Here is an 11,023-nt window from a genome sequence, read left to right as displayed (position 1 = left end):
TTTTTTTTTTTTTTTTTTTTTTTTTTTGAGAAAATAACCGTTTCCAGACCATTTATAATTATATTTTATATTAACCATGTGTTGTGTCATCTTCTACAAAATCCGCTGCTTCTTCTCGTGTTACGCATACAACGTGAGAAACTTTGTTTCTAAATTTAACACCATAAAATTTATTCGCATGTTGCAACAATTCTGGCCTGTAATGTAAATAATGATTAAATAAATTAAAAGAAATAATTTTATAGGAAATAATATAAAATACCTGAAAGTTGTTGTAATAAATTGGGCATCGGAACTAAGTTCGTGAATCATATCTGCTACAGCTTTTCTGTGTTGCGCGTCTAAAGCTTGATCAATTTCATCAAACAAATAAAACGGTGCTGGATCACATTTTTGAATTGCAAATATCAATGCTAATGCTACAAGTGATTTTTGTCCACCAGATAATTGATTCATTTCTCTCATCTCAGCTCTATGACCTGTGAAAGATACTCGTATACCTACAGAAAAAAATATAAATAAAACAATTTATTTTTCTTTATTTATTTCTAATAATAAAAAATAAATGTGAATATTATCTTACCAACACCAATAAATCTATCAGAATCAGCAGATTCTGGTGTTGTATCATCTCCTTCATCTCCATCTGCGGTTTTCATAACCAATTGAGCATGACCTGATGGCACAAGCTTTTTAAAGACTTCACTGAAGTATTTGCTTACCTAAATACAAGAAAATGATTTAAATATTTTAATTCTTATTTCTATAAATACAAACAAAACGAAATCACATAAGCACAAAACAATATCAAGTTACATACTTGTTTGAATGTAAATTGAATTGCTTCACATTTACGTTGTTCAAGTACTGACATTAACTCTTTAATTTTTTCATCACCTCTATCTAATTCTTCTTTTCTTTTTACTAATTTCTCTTTTTGGTCACTAAATGACATAAATTGATCTAAAGCTTTTTTATTTACATGGCTAAAATAAAAAATAATGATATAATTTTTTTTTGAACATGTTACATTTTATTAATTTTATTAATATTAATTTTAAAATATTAATATTAATCATTATGTATGTTATCAATATACCTATATTTTTTTAAATGATTGTTTGCTTTTTCCATTTCTTTAAACAACTGTTTGGTAGACATAACACTAAATTTGGAGTATACTTCATGACTAGGTAATGCACCAAGTTCAGTAATTTTTTGTGTACATTCTACTATTTTCTGTTGCAAAATATTCAATTTACTAGCTAATTTTTCTAAATCTTTAGCATCGGCTTCTATTTTTTCTTGTGCTTCTTTTTCTTTAATTTTCCATTTCTCAACTTCTGCAGATTCTGCTTTTTGCTATAAAAAACTTTATATCATATATATACCAGTATTAGCCTTAATATAATTAATTAATAATTACTATACTTACTTTTTTTATAGCATTAGTTACTCTTTCATTTTGAGCTTTAAAATCTGCATTTACTTTTACTAATCTTTTTTCAATATCTGCTAATTGTGCTTTCGATGATTCTAACTGGCGTTGTCGATCTTCTACAGATATCTCCTGTAATGCTTGAACCAATTCATCTTTTCTTCTGACTAAATTATTGGTCAATAAATTTTCTAATTTATTTTTTTCAGCTTCTAATCGCATACGTTTAGCAAATGCTTCTTTATTATCTTTTGTTAAGCGTCTTATATCATCATTTAATGTATCGACTTGACGTTGATCGGCAACAGACAATTGTGCCATAAGTTCTTGATGTAATTCACTTTCTAAACCTTCTTTTGTTGCACGCATTGCTTCCAAGTTTGATGTACACTGCGCTAAACTTCTTTCTTTTGGTGTACGATATCGTTCTATTGCGCTTAATTCTTCTTTCATAAGTCGTATTTCTGCTTTCATTTTATCATATACATCCCTATAATAATAAAACGAAATTAAAAATTTTATTCATATGTAGTTAAAACATGACAAGTAAATAAATCTAAAAATAAATCTAAAGTTCAATTTCGAATTTTAATTATATTAATTAATTACATAACTTACTTAGCTTTACTGTTTTTAGTTTCCGTTCTTTGCATCTCACTGACATAGGAACTAATATTTTGATCTGCTTTTCTAATTTCTTCTTTAAGAGTTGCAAATTGAGATTCAAGAGATGAAATTTGAGCTATCAATTCTGATCTAGTTTTTTGTATTTCTAATCGAGATCTTAATGTATTAAAGTATCCGCCTGTTAAAGATCCTTTTGAAGATACTTGATCACCTTCAAGTGTTACACAATCTAAACCTGATGTGCGAGCCAAATTTGTTGCAGCTTCTAAATTACGACAGATTAATGTTTTTCCAAATATATACCTATATTTACAAATTAAACATGAAAATATTCTTATTTTTATTATTGCTAAAAATTAAATATTATATTAAAAAATTGATAATTTATTTACCTTAAAGCTTTATCATATTTTTGATCATAATTTAATTGTGATATCATTGGTATAGCATCACTAGTTTCCGGATAATCTATATCTTTTACATGAAGTCGATTTAAAGGCATGAATGTTACTTCTCCTGGGAGACGTTGATTATTCATTTCTTTTAGAATTTTTGTTCCAAATTTATCAGTTTCCACAATATGATGAAATAATCGATTTCCAGCAGTTACTTCTACAGCCATATAAACACTCTTGTCGCAACTAAAATTTTCAATTACAGGTCCATAATAACTACTGACCTCATGGGCCATATCTTTACGTGTTCTAAAAAGGAAATATTATAAATATTAAATAAAAAATTTTAATATAATAATAATATTTCCAAAATATTATATAAATGTATTTAATTACCGAAATGTATCTAATACTTTTCGTACACTGTCTCGACCATTTAAAATAGGTTTTCCTGCCATAGATCGTAAACTTTGATCCGCTTTTGCCAAATCTTCTTTCAACCCAGATAAATTAAGTTGTAATACACTTTCTTGTCGATATCTATAATATAAATATAATTTATATTATACGATTAAAATCTAAATTATAAAAAGTACTACATAATAAACAAACTGTTCTTTTCGAGTAGCTTGGCACTGATCCTTTGCTTTAGTAAGTTCATAATATTGTTTATTGTGTTCATCTATTGAAGTTCGTTGTTGTTCCATTTCGCGCGTATGCTCTTCGATTTTCTTTTCTAAAGTAATTTGTTTTTCTGCATCTCGTTTTAAATCCTCACTAATTTTTCTTTGATGTTCTTCTTTATCTTTAATTTGTTTGGTAAGTTGTTTAAGTTCATTTTGTATCCATTTATCTCTTTCATCCTAATACAAATGAATTGTTAAAATATCGTTTCTATACTTCATTTTATATTTAATTATGTTCAATACCCTGCTAGTAAATTGACTGCCACGTCCTTGTTTAGCATATAATTCTTTCCGTTTTTGCTCTTTTAATTGTAATTCACGTGTGCATTCTTCTTCAACACGCTTCATTTCTTCATACTAATAAAATATTAATCAAAATAATTATTAATTAAAAATATTTATTATTAAGCACTTCAATTATGATATAACTTACTTCAGGTTTTAATTCTTCTAATTCTGCTTCTCTTGCTGCAATATTTACTTTTAATTTTTCTAATTCTTGTTGAGCACGTTTTCGACTGTCATTATCTCCTTTTACTTCTTCCAATAAATCATTAATAGTTAATGTTAATTTGGTTTTTTCTTTTAATAATTGTTGTTGTTCAGCGCTGCAAATTTCATTTTTAATTTAAAACTAGTGATCATTAAATTATTTGTATATAATTTTTCGAATATAATACCTTAATGTATCTCGTTCCTCTTTTGCAGTTTGTACTTCTTTTTTTGCTTCTTTAAGTCGTTTTGTGGCTGCTCTCACCATTTCCTGTGCAGTTTTTGCTTCAGCACACAATCTTGCTTGTTCAACACCACTATTAGCTCTAGATTTTTCTAGTTCTTCTAATTTTCTTTTATTTTCTTTGAGTTCTCTTTCATGAATTGTATATTCTAAACATCGACGCTGTTTATCCCAACATTGATATTCTTTAAGTTCTTCTTTTTCTTCTTCTAATGTTTTCAAACGTTCCTCTATAATACAATTATTTTTTAGAAATTAATAATGGAATTTAATGGAATTTAATTATATTAATAAATAGTAGTTACATATTAATATATTAATAGTATATATTAATAAATAACAAAATTTACCTATGGTTCTTAAAAAATCTTGAATTTTTTCTAGTTTGCCTTCAGTTTCTTTTAAAATAAATTTTGATTCTTCTCTTCTGTCATCATATACTCTAGTACCAGCTACTTCTCTTAATAATTTTAGTCTTTGAGAATCAGGTGCTGTTGCCATTTGATTTATCTATAAAATAGAATTTATTATTTTTTTACTTTGTTTTTATAAATCATTTATAAATACACACATACTTTTCCCTGTTTTACAATATAATATGGATTTGATCTTGAAAATCCTGCTGATTCTAACAAATTCATTACATCATTTCTTGTTACTATTCTTTTATTAAGAAAATACTGATCCTTTTTTGAGCCAATTACTCTTCTTAAATATACTTCTTCTTTATCAATCTTGCAAAATAAATAATAAAATTATAAATAAATAGATATAAATGAAAAAATATTTATATAATAAATTTTATTATTACTGGTAATCTTCCATCAGAATTATCAAATATAATTTCAACATGTGCAGAAATAACTCTTGGTCCTGTGCCCTCATGCAATAAAGCTTGTCTCTGTTCAGGTCTAAGATGAGAAAATTCATCACTTAAGACAAATTGAATCGCATAAAAGAAATTACTTTTACCAGAACCATTTCTTCCAACTTGAAATAAAAAAAACCATTTAATTAATGAATAAAATTGATTTAAGAATTTATTATATTACATTTAATAAAATAAATGTACATACCTACTACATTATGCCTTGGATCAAAGGGTTCTACAACTGTTTGTTCACGATATGATTTAAAACCTTGTATGATCACCTAATTTCAAAAAGATACATTATATAAAATATATAATTATTTCTTTATAACATTCTTTTGAATTATATATTTTATAAAAATTATAATAAAAATTCTCTTATACTAAAATTATTATCATTATATATCTCTAATCAATTAAATAAATTTAAATGTTATGCTTTTTTTACTATGTTATTTATTAATGTATATCTTGCTATGAAATCATATAATATCGTCTTAAATGTTTATACCAAATTTAGAAGAATAAAGATATAATGCACAAAGTATTCTATCTTTACGTATTCTAATATTAAATGATAGTAGCCATACTTCGAACAATACTTTGAACGAAGAGCGTCTATCAAAAGAAAATAGTAGAAATCGCGTAAAAAGAGATAGAAATTAAGAAGACATTCTAAATTTTTTTATGATACCTGTTTGATATACATGGTGCTATTAAAATTCACACGAGTAATTCTCGTGTTGACACCAAACAACACTCAACTCAGAAACTTATGTTTTTTCGTTCTCTGTCACTAAATGGAACAAAAATCTTCAACCGACTTGTTGGCACAACGACATTTGTAAAGTAATCCGCGAAGCAACGATATAATAAAATCCCTAGATTTGGGCGGGAGATGCATTTACGTGACCACCATACATATATAAAAACACTAATTTTAATCTAAAAAATTTATTAACAAATTTATTAAATTAAATTTTATATTTATTTTTAAGTTTATATGTTTTATTATTTTATTATTTTTGTTATTTTATGTTATTATATAAGTTTTTTTTACATAATGTTCGAATATTTTATTTTATTTTTTGTTACAAAAATAATTGGCAATAACATTACAATACTGAAATTACAATAACGAAAATTTTGTTTTTATAAAAAGATATAGAATATTAAAATATGTAAATTTTATTTAATGATGAATACTCAATGCATCACTTTGAACTTCATGACTTAATTGTGTTTGTAAATTGGATAATTTATTTTTCAATGCTGCAATACCCATCATTACTATGTTTTCAGGTTTTAAAGCTCCACTACTTTCTACATTAAAATAATATTTATTTGGTTTAGCCTCCCAATTAAATGGTGCTTCATCTGAAAAATAATTTATTTTCTTTTAATAACCAATATAAATATAAAATGCTAAAATAATATTTACATTGATCTTCTTCTAATTCACTATATTCCGATTTTGGCCACTCATCAGGTTTTGGAAATAATGTATGTCTCATAGCATTGTCAGGATCATATTCAAAGCTTACACCAGCAGTGGGATTCCATTTTGCATGTTCTTTTCCAAAACCTTTCTTTGCATATGCTCTCAATTTTAATTCTTGACCTTTTCTTAATTTTACAATTAATATTTCTGAATAAAAATATATTAATTTATATTATATGCTCTATAATAGAAATGAATCATTTAAAAAAATATAAACCATCTGTTTCTCCATATTCGCTTGCATCATCTTCTCTATGTCTAGATGTAACAGGAAGTACTCTTGGATCACTAGATTTAAAATCTGCAGTAGTTACATGTCGTGTTTGATCTTCTGTACATTTGACATCAAGTGTAAATTCTACACTACATTCTGGACAAAAGTCCATACACTGGCAATCTCTTGTATATTGTATTCTATCAACAACCTAAACAATTTTATCAACCTAAACAATCTTTCTATTTTTGTTCAAAAATTTTTATTAGATATTAATTTAATTATTTACATCATCACTTATTAATGGTATCATTCCAATTCTATGTGCTAAAAATTCATCACTTAAGACAGTTGAATTAGCTTCCAATTGTATCCAATCAATAGCCATAGTAGGTGTTTCAGCAATAAAGACACGTCTCATACTATTTGCTACACTATAAATGTTAAAAAAATTAACGTAATAAATAACAAAATATAATAATTGTTACATAACCTATTTTACCTTAATTCAGTGTCTTCTACTTGGAATTTTACATTTTCTTCAGTCAAATCAGAAATATGAACTGATGGTTGATTAGCATAAGGCATTTTATACGATCTTTAATGATGATATGTTATTTATACAGAAATATGTTTTATAGCAAATGTACTTTTTCACAGTTCTTAAGCGATACGTTTTTTCGATTATCGTTGCAAGTTTAGAAATGCAGCGCCATCACAAAATATTTAATATGGCAATAGTTTAAATTACTTAGAAAATGCTGAAGAATATGTGATTTTTTAAGAAATGTTAAAAAAAATTTATATAAGATATCGTGTACTTTTTATTAAAAAAAGTTCATAATACATATTATTCGTCATGTAATACAAAAAGTAAACAAAATTGCATCAAAGTATATTTAGATGCTAAACATAATTATTTCGTGTATTTATAATTTTTTTAATATTTAAGATTAATTTATGAATAAAGCTAAATATATAGAATAATTTGTTTAGTTTTTGTATATAATAATAAATATACGTTTGTATAAATATTAAACAATAATAAATCTAACATTTTAAATGACTATTTTTCTAAATTGTTATTTTACTCGACTCATTCTTATAATTTCGCAAAAATTATATCAATGCATATAATAAATAGTTATATTATATAATAGTTATAATAAATAATAAAAATGAGATATAATTCTAGTAACTTTCATAAACAGTATAACATAAATATTATAGTGCTAATATTTTTATAATACGATGCTATAGTTTTTTTTATGGCACAAAACTTTTTTTAAAAATGGAAGACTGTGGTTTATGAAACACTATTTGAGTATTTTAAATTAGTTTGTGCAATGACTTTATATCGGTGTTTATACAAATATATTTAAAATCCAGCATAAAGAGGAATACTAAAACATATAAGAGCTAAAAATATTGAAAATATTTTTAACCATTAAGTAAGTTTTTGACAGTTATTATGAAAAGAAGTAAAAATTTTACTAATGTATTTATCAAGTAATTTCAAAGTTCATCCGTGAAACGTCCGATATCTTGTAAATGATCTCCATAATCTGTAGCTTCACTACCTACAAAAGCATCATGATGATCCAAAATTTCGTCAAACGATAATCTATTATCGTGATCATCGTCAGATGCGGCAAATAAATGATCAACTTCATCGCTTGCAATTTCCCTAAAATATTTAATAATATAAAATATGTTTTAAAATTATCAATAAAAAAAATTTTATATGACTATTTACTTACTCATTACTTGGCACTAGCCAAGAAAGTATTTCATCAGAATCTAATCTTCCATCTCCATTTTTATCATGTTCATAATCAAATTTATCTTTCTCTATCAATAACCATTCTTTATCTTCAGCTTTAGCTCTATTTCCAATAAATTCCTGAAAGCTAATAAAACCATCTTTATCTGTATCTTTATCATCTAGAGCTTGCTTCAAAAGAAGTGGAAACATTCTTGGTGTTTCTTCTGGATGTGTATAGGCTTTGAATTCTTCTTTATCTAAATGACCATCTTTGTTTATATCAGCAGCTTCAAATGTCTGTTTGTCATCACTAATAAGTTTATCATCTACTGCTAAATCTTCTGGATCAGTGCCATATGTATCTTGGAGAATTTCATTCCAACTGACTTTACCATCTTCATCTGTATCAGTATCTTCTAATCGATCTTGAGATTCTTCAGCAGAAAGCATGCTATTTTTTAAATAAATTTATAGTTATTTTAAATAAGATTTTAAATAAGATAATAATATTATACCTAATTATTTATACCTAAAAGAACGCAAAATCCAAGCTTTTAGTTCATTTCTTTCAATGAATTTATCATTATTCAAGTCCATTTTTGTTAATAAAATTCCTAAACGTCGTTTTGATTCTTGTGTTGGAAGTTTATCAAATTCTTCTGCTTCTTTTACACTCCCTGCATGAAATAAAATATATTTATTATTGAAACTTTGATTTCAATATGACAAATTACAAAATGTATACCAAGAATAGCTTCATGATCAAATTCCTGATGGTGTTCTCCTCCTGCATAATGATCCATGTCTCGTGGACTAAATGCACCATCTTCTGTTCTTTCATTACTACCAGGTTTGTTATGTTGATGAGAGTGTATATGTGCGGATGCTGCATTTCCAAATGAAAATAATCCGAAAATTGTGATAACAAAGAGAAGAATTTCTACACGCGTTTGGCGTGTATCCATTGTAAGTTTCTGTAAAATTATAAGATTCAGAATAAAAATAGATAACCTCACAACATCGATAATTTGACAGATATATTATTATGTACACGATAACTACTTTTATCGATTGTTTATTATTATGTATGTTGTATAATCGTTTTTAAAAAATCGATGTTGATAAGATTCAAATTCGATAGCATTTGATGCATTAAATACATTTCGATAGCATTTGATGCATTAAATACATTTCTTAACTGCAAAATAATGTTAAATAATGTTTAAATGGAAAATATTCGTACAAGTTACATGAAATTATAATATAAATATAATATATATGAATTTATTTTTACATTATGCTATCGTATGTAATAAAAATCAAAAACTTTTTCCATAAAGTTTGATTAGAAAATGACAATATTAAAAAATTATGGTAATAATACCAATATAATATCAATAATCGTGCAAAAGATTTTATATGATTTCTAATTTATTATATTGTATATTAAATAATTTTACTTACTTATTGATAAATCTTTTAAACTTGTCTAATCATTGTAATACAGCCTTTTTTCGAAAATTATTAAATATAAAAATTTTAAATTTGTTTCTCAAATTCACTTTTTGATAATGAGAAAACTTCTCTTCCGTTAAGATATCAGTGATATATATACGAATATTGATATTGATACAATATCAAAGCTTACTACTTTTCACTTTGAAAAGAAACAAAGGAAAAAAAAGGTGTCGAGTCTTCTTTAGTCACGAACAGTATGTGCGATCATGATTTTGTTCTAGGATGTGTGTTTAAAAATAGACTAACCATACTAACACGCATTCAATTTAATTCTAACTTTAGTGAACACGAAGCAAGTGATATACTAGAAAGTAGAGAAAGAGAAGCTGGGACTAAAGCATCACAGAAAAAGTATTTTCAGATTCTGATAATGTTGCGAAGATGTAAAAGGAAAGTACACACTTTCAACTATATACATACGACTACTACGTACATATATTCTTACAAACTAATTTTGTAACTAACTAGAATATTGATTTTATTATAATAAGAAAATAATTTTATTAAAAATCATTTGAAGCTTCAGATAATTAAAATTTTTTCAATAAACTTCTTAAACTATCTTTACACAAATTATTTTTTCTTTTACTAAAAAGATCTTATAACCTATTTTCTAGGTTCTATAGATTTATTATATACATTCATGTAAAATGTATGTATATATGACATATAAAAAAAAGAATAAGACAAAAATAAATGAAACAAAAGATAGAAAAAGCAAATAGTAGAAGAGTAAAAATATTACTACTTAACTAATAATGCCATCTCTTTCAAAAGTGGTCAAATTTATAGTATATTATTTACTAATAGCAAAATAAACTTCTTTATAATCTTATTAATTTTTCCATATATAGCAGGAAATTTATATCTTTATACATATAATTATATATCTTATAAATTAATTTTGTTATATATCTATATATTTTTATATATAATTTTTATATAAATGAAAAAAAACATATATATAAATATTTCTTTTTTTTTTGTTATATTTTATTTTCTATATTTTTCATACTCAAATAATTTTTAAACTATATAATGTTTTATTTTTGAATTTTGTGTTAATTACTAAATATATTTCGCCGATAAGTTAGACAGCGATTAAAAGGTTTTCTTGATTAATGCCATCTAGTATTTGAACACCTGAAGTTTTGACTTAGTATTAGAATGTGCAAATATTTAAATTCGTATGACGTCATAGATAAATAGAGCAATATACGAAAGAGATAGAGAATTTCGCCAATTTGAAGATGTCATATAAAAAATTCATTA

At 25.2% G+C, this 11,023-nt stretch overlaps 3 protein-coding genes across 3 annotated transcripts; all 3 read right to left on the bottom strand.

Annotated features, from left to right (window-relative positions):
• LOC102679386 (structural maintenance of chromosomes protein 3) lies at positions 1 to 5,648 on the bottom strand. The gene is made up of 18 exons (XM_006621083.2): positions 5,448 to 5,648; positions 4,959 to 5,034; positions 4,694 to 4,872; positions 4,458 to 4,616; positions 4,233 to 4,392; positions 3,827 to 4,112; positions 3,580 to 3,754; positions 3,390 to 3,503; positions 3,073 to 3,323; positions 2,857 to 3,000; positions 2,458 to 2,769; positions 2,057 to 2,368; positions 1,436 to 1,928; positions 1,100 to 1,362; positions 821 to 986; positions 584 to 722; positions 263 to 500; positions 1 to 197 (listed from the first exon to the last, which is right to left on the bottom strand). Exons 1-18 carry the CDS (start codon positions 5,460 to 5,462, stop codon positions 71 to 73), a joined length of 3,609 nt encoding a protein of 1,202 aa, XP_006621146.1. The 5' UTR covers positions 5,463 to 5,648; the 3' UTR covers positions 1 to 70.
• Positions 5,649 to 5,819: 171 nt separating this feature from the next.
• On the bottom strand, positions 5,820 to 7,191 carry LOC102679263 (DNA-directed RNA polymerase II subunit RPB3). The gene is made up of 5 exons (XM_006621082.2): positions 6,971 to 7,191; positions 6,758 to 6,902; positions 6,472 to 6,679; positions 6,195 to 6,401; positions 5,820 to 6,130 (listed from the first exon to the last, which is right to left on the bottom strand). Exons 1-5 carry the CDS (start codon positions 7,054 to 7,056, stop codon positions 5,946 to 5,948), a joined length of 831 nt encoding a protein of 276 aa, XP_006621145.1. The 5' UTR covers positions 7,057 to 7,191; the 3' UTR covers positions 5,820 to 5,945.
• Positions 7,192 to 7,268: 77 nt separating this feature from the next.
• Positions 7,269 to 10,170, bottom strand: LOC102679030 (reticulocalbin-2). Its single transcript, XM_006621080.2, has 5 exons — positions 9,698 to 10,170; positions 8,979 to 9,207; positions 8,763 to 8,910; positions 8,229 to 8,684; positions 7,269 to 8,155 (listed from the first exon to the last, which is right to left on the bottom strand). Exons 2-5 carry the CDS (start codon positions 9,196 to 9,198, stop codon positions 7,984 to 7,986), a joined length of 996 nt encoding a protein of 331 aa, XP_006621143.1. The 5' UTR covers positions 9,199 to 9,207; positions 9,698 to 10,170; the 3' UTR covers positions 7,269 to 7,983.
• Positions 10,171 to 11,023: the final 853 nt, after the last annotated feature.

The sequence above is a fragment of the Apis dorsata genome, unplaced genomic scaffold, assembly GCF_000469605.1.
Source record: "Apis dorsata unplaced genomic scaffold, Apis dorsata 1.3 scaffold_579, whole genome shotgun sequence".
NCBI lineage: Eukaryota > Metazoa > Arthropoda > Insecta > Hymenoptera > Apidae > Apis > Apis dorsata.
The sequence above is the reverse complement of the archived record's forward strand: the minus strand, read 5'-3'. Positions and strand labels throughout refer to the sequence as shown.

What these genes read in the sequence shown, in the direction of transcription:
- LOC102679030 (XM_006621080.2), bottom strand. Translation starts at nt 9,198, where the DNA reads ATGGATACACGCCAAACGCGTGTAGAAATTCTTCTCTTTGTTATCACA. An exon ending in TGATCATGAAGCTATTCTTG is followed by an intron (nt 8,911 to 8,978) that starts GTATACATTTTG and finishes TATTTCATGCAG; the next exon opens with GGAGTGTAAAAGAAGCAGAA. An exon ending in TGGATTTTGCGTTCTTTTAG is followed by an intron (nt 8,685 to 8,762) that starts GTATAAATAATT and finishes TTTAAAAAATAG; the next exon opens with CATGCTTTCTGCTGAAGAAT.
- LOC102679386 (XM_006621083.2), bottom strand. An exon ending in TCCAAGGCATAATGTAGTAG is followed by an intron (nt 4,873 to 4,958) that starts GTATGTACATTT and finishes TTTTATTTCAAG; the next exon opens with TTGGAAGAAATGGTTCTGGT. An exon ending in ATTCTGATGGAAGATTACCA is followed by an intron (nt 4,617 to 4,693) that starts GTAATAATAAAA and finishes TTATTTTGCAAG; the next exon opens with ATTGATAAAGAAGAAGTATA.
- LOC102679263 (XM_006621082.2), bottom strand. Translation starts at nt 7,056, where the DNA reads ATGCCTTATGCTAATCAACCATCAGTTCATATTTCTGATTTGACTGAA. An exon ending in GTAGAAGACACTGAATTAAG is followed by an intron (nt 6,903 to 6,970) that starts GTAAAATAGGTT and finishes TAACATTTATAG; the next exon opens with TGTAGCAAATAGTATGAGAC. An exon ending in TACCATTAATAAGTGATGAT is followed by an intron (nt 6,680 to 6,757) that starts GTAAATAATTAA and finishes AAAATTGTTTAG; the next exon opens with GTTGTTGATAGAATACAATA.